The following is a 12137-nucleotide window of genomic DNA, read 5'->3' on the forward strand; positions in this document are numbered from 1 at the left end:
CGTATAGTAAATTTTTTGTGAATTTTCGGTCTGGATTGTTGAGCATGGTCAAAGGGTCTCGGGGCTCGAACTGCATCTGTAGTTGAATGCAAAGAGTTGAGCGGCCAGGCCCAAGCTAGAAGGTCCCGTATATCAAATTTTGGGACTGGAGTGCAATGCATATGTAATGATGTAGAATTTGTGAATGAGGAAGGTGGGCAAAAAATTAAACTTTTAAAAGTTGTTTTTAAAAATCGCCTTTATTTTGAAAATTGTTCTCAATTATATTTTCAATTTTCAGTTTTCAGAAAAAGTGAAAAATTAAAACAAATTAGTTATCGAAAGAGTCCTTAAAATATGAGTTCTCCATTACAATTTGTATATTAACATGTAGGAAGATTCTCCAATAAATATTTTATGTTAAGAATTGGTTATATACTTTTAATCTTGGTTGTTAGATTGCATTCATTAAATGTGTTGGTAGTCTCTTAAATGCAATCCAACGGCCGAAATTAGAAGTATGTAACCAATCTTTAACTTAAATACTTATTGGAGAATGGTTAATCGTTTTATTAGTCCCTGAATTTAGACCCGATTTGCATTTGAGTACCTCAATTTCTAAAATGGTTCCCGTGGTCCTTTAACTTTAGTTTCGTTAGAACAAATGGTCATGCCATCAATTTTGTTAACTTTTCTGTTAAATGCAGGGGCAAAATTGTATTTTTGTATCAAAATTGATTAAAATATGAATAAATAATTAAAATTAAACTCTCTCTCTCCCCCTCTATCCTGATTCTACTCCCCCCAAACTTGATTTGTTATTTTTGTTTTGTTTTTTATTTGATTTAATTTTATTGTTATTTTAAAGATATAATTTTTTATTCATTTTTTTGGTTTTAATATAAAAATACCATTTTGCCCCTTGCATTTAATAGAAAAAATTAACAAAATTGACGGCAGAACCATTTGTCCAAACGAAACTAAAGTTAAAGGACTACGAGAACCATTTTGGAAATTGAGGTACTCAAATGCGAAGCGGGTCAAATTTTAGGGACTAATAAAATGATTAACCCATTAGAGAATGAAAAATATTAGAAAAAGTGGGGGCCAAGGCTTGTCCTGCCCTAAGAGTATGAATCTTCCATGGGGTCTACATAGAAATATACTTCTCAAATGTATGTATGACATTTATTCTTCTATGAAATCTAAAGTTAAAGTGAAATCTAAAGTTAAAGTGAAATCGAAAGTTTTGCAATATATATACCAAGTTAAAGTTAAAAAGGGTCCAAATATAATACCAAGCTTCCTTGGAGATAAAGTGTGTTATTCTTCTATGCTTTTGCTGATCGATCGAATCATATTACATAAAGACAGAATTGCCTTGCTTATTAAACAAACTAAGAAGAAATTTGCTTCCAATTAGCAGAGCATTAAAATGGCTGATTTCACTTCAGTTAATGAACTGAGCATTAAAATGCTTGATTCTGTGGAGCAGGGAGTTGATAAACTGAGGGACGCAGAAAGAAGACTTCCAACTCCCGATGGCAATGACAATTCAGCTACAAGCAACAGCTCAAAATCAAAGATCCAAAGTGTTCCTAGAATTCTCCGAAGTCACAGTAATTTGGTGAAATGCTTTGAGCCAAGGGTACTAGCAATGGGTCAGATCCATCATGGTGAGTGCAAGGAAGCAGAGGAACTCAAATACACTTTGGCAGCAGACTTTATCAAGGATTGCGGCTGCACATATAACCATTTGTACGAGACGATTCAGAAAAACATCCTTAAAATTAAGGACTGCTACGATAGTGAAACAACAAAGTGCTACGATGATGATGAGGCACTCGCCTGGATGTTGTTTATAGATGGATGTTCAACCTTGCAATTCATACACAAATATGATTGCTTGGAAGATTTTGGGATGAAAGCAACCCAAGTGGCCTTTGCACGGCTGGACTTGTTCTTGCTAGAGAACCAACTCCCTTATCGAGTCCTCAAGCTGTTGAAGAGGTCAAGCAGAAAAGAAGATGAGCTGAACAGAAATATGAAGCGTTTTGCCAAATGCAGATTGCTGCAGCAGAAAAGCCAGTGGAAAGGCAAACGTTGCGAAGCACAAACTTTAAGTCATTGATGGATTTCGTTGACCAAAAAGAGAAGGAAATCAAGAATATGCTACGAAGGCGTCGTGGGGAGCTGAAATACAGTACTCATCTTCTTGATTTTCTTCGGAAAGAAATGCTAGGTCCATCAGAAGAGCTTAGCTATCGTGGTGGCAAAGAAGACTGTTCACCTTCGTTTCGCAATGTGCAGGAGCTTAAGGCAGCCGGGGTCCATTTTAGGCGTAGCAAAACTATCTCCTTGAAGGACGTATCTTCCAGGCTTTCTTAGTCTTCCTCCCATAAACGAAGACGCAATGTCTTCGTTCTTGAATTTGATAGCCTACGAAATGTGTCCTGATTTCCGAAATGATTTCGCGGTCACCTCTTACTTCGGCTTCCTCAGTTCACTCATTGCTCATCCCGAAGATGCTAAGCAGCTAAGGTCAGCCCGCATACTTAGCAACTTGCGTGGGAGCGACGAAGCCCTCGCTGACTTCTTTCACGAGATAGGCCCTGATTTGGTGCTTGCCCATCCTATGTACAAGTCTATTAAATGCCAAATTAGAGCAACACTACAAAACCAAGTGGAAGGCATGGTTCGCTCAATTCTTGGAAGATCATTTCAGTAGCCCCTGGGCCATGCTTGCTTTCATTGGAGCTCTAATAGCGCTCATCTTAAGCGGCATCCAAACTTGGTACGCAGTCCTCAGTTTTTATCAGAAATAGGATTCTCTATTTACAGTTTCAATGCTAATACTGTGTTTATGGCTTAAACAAGGTCATTTGTAGGTTTTGGATTTGTGCTAGTAGAACAATTGAATCGAAAGCCTTAAAATGACCTTAGTTTCGGACATAAATCGGAAAATGCAGAAATTATAAGCAGAGAATCACAACTCCAACCCTCTCCCCACTATAAAAGATGAGCTATAGGTACTGAAAATGCATATGGCTTATACTCATTTCTGTTTTCTGGTTTGTTGAAGTATCCAATAAATGCCAGGGTATTTGTAGGCTCTTCTTTAATAAACAATATGTAATTCGTATGGTTTCATTTTATGGGTTGCTGCAAATTTACTTGCAGCTTACTTGTTGTAAGCAACTCTTCCTCAAACATTTTTGGGAAAATATTAATTTCATGAAAAGAAATAGTTACTAATTAGACCAACTTAAATCTAGCTTAGCTCGACTTAAATCGAATTCGCAGTGACAATTACCAGTTAGACCAAGAAATCTAGAAAGTTTAAGATGATCAATTGTATGTCAGACAAAGACAATACTTGTGAAATGCATGAGGTAATGCATTGGATTTATATTGACATGTTATAGTGTGGAATAAACGAAAAATTGACACTTTTTTTTTGCTTACGGGTGCTTGTATTAACTCATGAAGTTTTCCTCTGGCTCATATAGGCATTTTGCTTTGTTTATTTTTTTATATTACGCTCCAAATTTGTATGAGTAAAATTAAAATGGTCATGCTTCTAATTTTTTATATTACGCTCCAATTTTATAAACTTAAAATCATATTTTAAGTTTAAAGCCACAAAAAACCGTTTGGTAGGCCCATTTTTAAAAACTCAAACCCAAGAAAAACTCAAAAACACTCCATTATTACAACCAAAAAAAATAAAGAAGAGATTTATAATTTTCTCTCTCTCCTCCCTCTCTCCACGCTCTCTCTTCTCCCTCTCCCCTCTCCCGTCTCTTTCTCTCTCCTCTCTCTCTAGTCTCTCTCTCTTTGCCCTCTCTCTCTCTCTCTCTCTCTCTCTCTCTCTCTCTCTCTCTCTCTCTCTCTCTCTCTCTCTCTCTCTCTCTCTCCTGTCTCCTCACTTAATCTATGCAGTGGCAATTATTAGTTACACCAAGAAATCCAAAAAGTTTCAGATGATCAGTTGTATATAACTACAAAAAAAAATTACAACAGTTACCATTTTGTCACCAATTTTGGTGACTGTTGTGGGGGTTACTAAAGGCTTTAGTCACCTTTTTTGACTTTTTTGGTGACTAAAAAGGCTTTCAGTCACCTTTTTTGCTTTTTTTTTTTGTGACTAAAACTTTTAGGAACCCCCACAATAGTCACCAAAATTGGTTACAAAATAGTAACAGTTGCCACTTTTTTTTTGTAGATATGTCAGACAAAGACAATATTCTCAACCCAACTGAAAGCTCTTATAATAACTTGAGCTAAAATTCAGCCCCAAATATCAGTTCAAAAACAGTATACAACTGTACTGCGGAGCATTAGTTTTGTTTCGTTTTTAGTCTTAGAGAACATAACATTACGTTTGCTTAAATATGATGCATAGGTGAAACTTCCATACTCTTCAACCCTTGAAGTATATATTTGATACTTCTTTATGCCTACAAAGGATAGGATACGGCCAGTTGAGAGCTCAATCAATTTCAATGAACTAATCTGTTTTGGAAACTCTGATGTGAGAGAGAGAGAGAGAGAGAGAGAGAGAGAGAGAGAGAGAGAGAGAGAGAGAGAGAGGAGGGAGATGTGGTTTTTTTATTTTATAATTAAATTTGGTTATTTCCCTACAATCGAACTCATGAATTACATTTGTAATGGATTTGAAATGACAGTATGGAAGGAATTACAGAGTTGGCCATAAGTTTTGAGTGGCATAGGCCAGAACTTAAAACGAGGCCCATTTCCCTTTGTATATAATCACAATTTAACAAACAAAATTGTGTACATGTTCTTTTATTTTGGCATAAATATGGTAGTTTCATGTTTGTTTCATTTAATTTTAGTCTTAGATGAGATTGTTAATACCGGGCCTACCAAAAATACCTCCTTAGGAGGGGTTCTAATAAACCCATGTAGAAAGTGAGGATTAACTAGTATCATGCTCACCAATGTATAAGATGCATATATTATAATGTAATAATAATAATAACATATATTATTATTATTATTATTATTATCCATATATATTATATTATATTATACTTACATATACATATACTATAATATACATATATACACGTACATGCACATATAAAAAAAATGAGAATGGAAAAATTAGCTCCCATATAATATATATATACATATATTATAATTATACAGGTATATTATTATTATTATTATTATACATGTATACATGTACATGTATTTTTAAACTCTCAAGAAATGCCTTTTAATATGGGCCTAAGCAAATATATATACATATGCAAAAAGTTTTGAGGGTCCCCTTGATCTGAGGCCCGGGACAATCGCCCTCGGAGCCTAGGCCTAAGGCCAGCCTTGATGAGTTATTTGAAATCTATTTTGTTTTCATCATTTCCTTTTTATTCATATTTGGGCATACATAATTGTAATAGTCTAAACAAACAATTTAACTTTATAATGTTATTCAAATCCCTAAATTTGGAATCACTCCATCCAAATCCTAATGCATTATGTGACTCGCATTCTTTACATGAAAATTTCTCTTCAAGGATGCAAACTCTACTTTACATGCGTAACACATTATTGGTTCTTATCGTACATAGGACACTAGCTAGATTTTTTTTTTTTTTTTTTTTGGGGTCTGAAGGACACTAGCTAGATTTTTACTTCTATTTTTTTGGTATAAAGGACGCTATATATTACGTGATTCACATTCTTGATCATTAATTTTATTTGAAAATTTCTCTTCACGGATGCAAACTCTACTTTACATGCGCATCACATTTTTTATTCTTATCGTACGACACTAGCTATCTTTTTCATTCTTTTTAGTGAGAATAAAGTAAGTATATTAGCAAGTCGTAATATTTATGGCAAGCCAATCTTCATGATGAGCAAAACATTCTCTTTTTTCAGAGTGTTGTCCAAAACAACATATATGCTACTGCATGATTAAAGTTACAAGGCAAACAGACTTTTTATCTGGAGACAAAAAGCTCTCATATGATTAGTGTACTTACTAATAAAAATATATACCAATCTTCCCATTCATATAAAGTCATTCAAGTGTACTTGTTTCTAAAATAAGCTTCTATTTTCTTGAAGCCCAAGTGATGAATTTCTGTGGCATGTTGTTCTATATATAAATATGCATGACATCCACAGATTATTCAGGCCAAAACAAAAAAGAAAAAAAAGAAAAGAAAAGAATAGCAACAAATATTCATTTCGACAAGCAGCAGCTTGAAATTAAATGGCCCAAACAAATGAAAATGTAGTTTCCATGGAGAAGGAGCTGTCTGTGAAGCAAGTCACAAGAAGAGGTGGTGGGCAAGTAAGCAGAGGAGACCAAGACCAACCTGCAGAAATTGAGCAAAGTTCGAGAGTGAGTATTCCTAGGGAGGAGAGACTCAAAAAATTTATGGAAGAAGCAGCTGAAGAAGAAAGGTCATCAACTCAAAATGCCAAACCAAAGATCCAAAGGGTTCCCTTCATGCTCCAAGATCACAAAAATTTCCAAAAATACTACGAGCCAAGGGTAGCTGCCATCGGTCCTTTCCACCATGGTAAACCAAAGTACGAGCAGGCAGAGAAAGTCAAGCGTCACTTAGCTGCGAACTTTGTCAAAGACAGTGGACAGAATGAAGCAGATTTGCTCAAGAAGGTTGAGGAGAACATCAAGAGACTAAAGGAGTGCTATGATGAGGAAGCAACAAAGAAGTATGATGATGATTCCCTCGCGTGGATGCTGTTCGTTGATGGGTGTTCGACGCTGGAATTCATATACAAATATGAAAAGTTAGAATCTTTTAAGATCAAAAGAGACCAGGTGGCCTTTGCAGAACAGGACATGTTCTTGCTAGAGAACCAACTTCCTTATCAACTCCTGAAGCTGCTGATGAGCTCGAGCAGCAAACATGAGGAATTGAAGGAGTCAATTGAGAGGTTTGTTCAGATGCACGGCGTTGCACCACCAGATGAGAACCAGAAGTCACAACAAGATGCACGAAAGCCGGAACAAAAGCCACCACAACCGGGAGCAGGCTTAGCACGACCCGGGCAACATCCTGCAGTCACAAACATAAATAGGGAAGAGAATCAACATTCTCAAAGCATAGCAATAACCATCAAACCAAAGCCAACTGAACCAGAGCCAACTCATCTTCTTGAGCTTCTGCTGACAAGAATGCTAGGATATGCACCTAGAAAAAGTGAGCCAAGTGTCAATCTTGGTGCCCAATCTTTTCGTAATGTACAAGAGCTTCAGGCAGCCGGGATCCATTTTAGGCCGAGGAAGGAGGGCAGCTTATTGGGCGACATAGATTTTAAGAGCTATATATGCTGTGGGTTCCTTTATCTTCCTAAAATAAAAGTAGACGATTCTATGGGGCCTAAATTCATGAACTTGATAGCCTACGAAATGTGTCCCGATTTCCAGAACGATTTCGGGGTCACCTCTTACATAAGCTTCCTGGATTCGCTCATCGATCATCCGGATGATGTGAAGCATCTGAGGAAAAAGCACATACTTCGAAACTTACTTGGGAGTGACGAGGAGGTGGCTCAACTCTTCAATGAGATAGGCACTGACTTGGTGCCTAACAATGCAATTTACCGCATTGTTAAAAGTAAGATAGAAGATCACTACCAGACCATGTGGAAGAAATGGGTGGCTCAATTCTTTCATGAACATTTCAGCAGCCCCTGGACTATCCTGGCTTTCATTGGTGTTCTCTTAGGGCTTGGGATGACCGCTGCTCAGACTTGGTACGCCGCCAATTCTAGTACCCCTCCATGTGAGGCCTTACTTGAGTACCTGAAAGCGCACAAGTACTAAAAGGACTACGTACTTCAGCCTTTTTCAGGTACTAAAAATACATTTGCTGCTTTGCAATTTGTGTGCTGCAAGGTTCTGTACGTCCCCCCAATTACGACTTCTTCTAGAGGTTTTCACAAGTCATAGCTTCTCAAGGGTCCTCTCTCCATTTGGTATTTTACTGTCACTATCAGCAGATGTGACTAAAATAGGGCAAGTTGAACATGTGTGCTTTTTCTCTTAATTTGGTCGAACTTTTTCTTTGATTTTAGTTGAAATTTGTGTGTAACATGCTTATTGTAAGTTGTCATTTCATAATCGATGTGATTCTCGGATAAAAAAAACAATAAATAAATAAACAATTTGTGATCAAGTGTGGGCCTTTGTTGTAATTAACATGTTGGAAGCCTCTTGTTTGTTTTATAGCATTTCCAAACTTTTATAATAATAATGAAAAAAGATATTGCAAGAGGGATCTCATATTCTGTCAAATTTCACTAATAATAAAGAAACTTCCGAAACCAAATGGAATGATTGTAATCTAGCCTCTTGCATCCAATCCAATCCAATTCTATATCAGAAGTTAGAACTATAATTTACATATATAAAAACTTAAACACTTTGTAGTTCCAATAAAAGAACTATCATGGAAATTGGAGAGGAAGCAACATGGTAAGCAAAAGGCTTATTGCAGAACAAAAATATTAAATCCTAAGGCTTCACTGGCACACATAAAAACATATGCTTCAGAGACGAGGAAGGAAAGTGACCTTTTTCCTTTTGTTTACCATAACAAACAGTTACATTTTATTTAAGGTGCTAAAGCCACTTTTATAGTATTTTGTACTTGGCTTACAATTCTTTAGGCTGAAATTGTTTAGGCTTACTAAAATTATCTACTTTCACTGGATAAAATACAAATTTTAACTAACTTATCGTTTGGCTGTGTGCATTCTGGTTTTGAAAATAAAAAATATTATTTACAGACTTAGAAGGATTATTTAGACCACTTTTATGCATTCAACAACAAATTCAAATAGTTATATCTGTTACCTCAACAACAATAACACTAGTAAAAAAAAACCATTGCGCGACGAAAAACTATTCGTCGCTCAAAGTCACTTTGCGCGACGAAACTGGAAACTTCGTCACTCAAAGTCTTGCGCGACCAAATTTTGCGCGACGAAAAATAATTCGTCGCGCAAAGTCACTTTGCGCGACAAACTTTTGCGCGATGACAATACATCGTCGCTCAAAGTCTTGCGCGACCAATTTTGCGCAACGAAAAATAATTCATCGCTCAAAGTGACTTTGCGCGACGAAAAGTAAACTTCGTTGCGCAAAGTCATTATAAAAATAAATAAAATAAAAAATCATTTTTTAAAATCTTTGCATGACGTAATCCAAACATTTCGTCACCTAAACCAATTTATTTTTATTTTTTATTTCGTATGCATAACACTTAAGAAATTAAACAGTATATATATATATATATATTTATTAAGTAGCTTTAAATTTATTATTTTAGATCGGATCGGATTTTTGTTAGAAAAATATATTATTGTTGTTCGGATTGGGTTTTTGTTAAAAAATATATATTTTAAATTGACGATTGAATTAGTTCATTGTATTCACATAGGGTCAATGAGTGTAGCTGTAAAAAATCATCAAAATCGGAATTAAAATAACCATTAAATCGTGATTTTTCATTATAACCGTCGAAAAGTTTTGTCTCATGACTTGATCTCTGAATGTTTATTTTTTCCGATTTTTGGCTTATATGATCTCGATGACGGTTGGATCGTTGAAACTAGTTTCGTAGAATGCATATGCCATCAAAACAATATATTCACCAACAATTAATAGTTTATTTATACTTTCGTTAAATATAACATAAGATTTTGTGGTATCCACTAGTGTAAATGTTTTAAATTGAAGATCAAATTCAGTCATTGTATTCATATAGGGTCAAGGAGTGTAGCTGTAAAAAAATATCAAAATCGGAGTTAAAATAACCATTAAATCATGATTTTTCATTTATAACTATCGAAAAGTTTTGTCCCGTTACTTGATTTCTGAATGTTTATTTTTTCTGATTTTTGGCGTATATGATCTCGAAGTATAAATAAACAAGTTTGATGGTTGGATCATTGAAACTAGTTTCGTAGAATGTGTATGCCATCAAAACAATATATTCACTAACAATTAAGAGTTTATTTGTATTTTCGTTAAATATAACATAAGATTTTGTAGTATCCACTAGTGTAAATATTTTAAATTGAAGATCAAATTCAGTCATTGTATTCATATAGGGTCAAGGAGTGTAGCTGTAAAAAATCATCAAAATCGGAGTTAAAATAACCGTTAAATCATGATTTTTCATTTATAACCGTCGAAAGTTTTGTCCCGTGCTTTATCTTTGAATGTTTAAGTATAAACAAACAAGTTTGACGGTTGGATCGTTGAAACTAGTTTCGTAGAATGCGTATGCCATCAAAACAATATATTCACTAACAATTAAGAATTTATTTATACTTTCGTTAAATATAACATAAGATTTTGTGGTAACCACTAGTGTAAATATTTTAAATTGAAGATCAAATTCAGTCATTGTATTCATATAGGGTCATGGAGTGTAGCTGTAAAAAATCATCAAAATCGGAGTTAAAATAACCGTTAAAGCATGATTTTTCATTTATAACCGTTGAAATTTTTTGTCCCGTTACTTGATCTATGAATGTTTATTTTTTTCGATTTTTGGCGTATATGATCTCGAAGTACAAAAAAACAAGTTTGACGGTTGGATCGTTGAAACTAGTTTCGTAGAATGCATATGCCATCAAAACAATATATTCACTAACAATTAATAGTTTATTTATACTTTCGTTAAATATAAGATTTTGTGGTATCCACTACTGCAAATGTTTTAAATTGAAGATCAAATTCAGTCATTGTATTCATATAGGGTCAAGGAGTGTAGCTGTAAAAAAAATATCAAAATCGGAGTTAAAATAACCGTTAAATCATGATTTTTCATTCATAACTATCGAAAAGTTTTGTCCCGTTACTAGATCTCTAAATGTTTATTTTTTAAGATTTTTGGGGTATACGATCTTGAAGTATATACGAACAAGTCTTACGGTTGGATCGTTGAATGGTGTGTGTGTGTGTATATATATTTATTTATTTATTTATTAAGTAGCTTTAAATTTATTTATTTTGTACGTATAACACGTAAGAAATTGAATAGTATATACATTTATTAAGTAGCTTTCACCTTAATTATATTTTAAATCATAAAATAAATTTTTTTATTTTTATTATTCATAACAATTATTTTTATAAATATTGTGCTACGAACCAATTTTTCGTCTCTCAAAAGTTGCGCGACCAACAGTTCGTCGTGCAAAACTCAAAAAATTTGGGCGAGTACCAAAAATGGGACGCGGGTTTTTAAAATAAAAAAAAATTTAGACTTTGGGCGAACAATAATTTTTGTCGCTCAAAACTTTGCGCGACCAATATATATTTTTCATCGCGCAAAAATATGGGCGGGTACCAAAAATGGGACTCGGGAATTTTTTTTATATAATTGTTTTAGACTTTGAGCGACCAATATGTATTTTTCGTTGCGCAAAAATGTAAAAATTTGGGTGGGTACCAAAAATGGGACGCGAGAATTTTTATATATAATTGTTTTAGACTTTGCGCGACCGATATGTATTTTTCGTCGCGCAAAAATGTAAAAATTTTGGCAGGTACAAAAAATGGGATGCGGGAAATTTTTTTTTAGACTTTGCGCGACCAATATTCCTATATTCGTCGCGCAAAACTTTGCGCGACCAATATATTTCGTCGCGCAAAACTTTGCGCGACCAACAATATTTTTCATCGGGCAAAGTGATACGATTTTTAAAACTGAAATAACTCCTCCACCATTTTCTCAATGTCTTTCTCTACTCTTACCTCTCCTCTCTCTTTCCCTCTCCCCAAATCCCACCCTTTCTCTCACACTCACTCCTCTCACTTAATCTCTCATCTCTCTCTTCACTATCTCTCACTCTCACTCACTCGCTCATCTATATTTTCACTATCTCTCACTCTCTCATCTCTCTATCACTATCTTATCTAATCCTCTCACATTCACTTCTCCCTCTCATTCTCACTCACTCTCAATCTTGCCAAAAGGTATATTCTCTCCAAATTTTAAATTTTTTTCATTAATATGTGTTTTGGAATTAGTTTTGAGTTTGTGTGGGGTTTGGGGTTGAGTAAATGGGAGAGATTGGAGTTTGGGTTGGATTTGTGGTATAACAATTTTTGGGGAGATTATGCATTCTTTTTG

The 12137-nt window shown here is 34.8% G+C and overlaps 1 protein-coding gene across 1 annotated transcript; it reads left to right on the plus strand.

The window, feature by feature from the left end:
* LOC18770328 (UPF0481 protein At3g47200) lies at positions 6006-8200 on the plus strand. The gene has a single exon (XM_007203195.2). It carries the CDS (start codon positions 6230-6232, stop codon positions 7811-7813), a length of 1584 nt encoding a protein of 527 aa, XP_007203257.2. The 5' UTR covers positions 6006-6229; the 3' UTR covers positions 7814-8200.

Source organism: Prunus persica, chromosome G7 (genome assembly GCF_000346465.2).
Source record: "Prunus persica cultivar Lovell chromosome G7, Prunus_persica_NCBIv2, whole genome shotgun sequence".
NCBI classification, from domain to species: domain Eukaryota; kingdom Viridiplantae; phylum Streptophyta; class Magnoliopsida; order Rosales; family Rosaceae; genus Prunus; species Prunus persica.

Bases quoted from the DNA above. Each gene is read 5' to 3' on its own strand.
- LOC18770328 (XM_007203195.2), top strand. From the start codon at position 6,230: ATGGCCCAAACAAATGAAAATGTAGTTTCCATGGAGAAGGAGCTGTCT.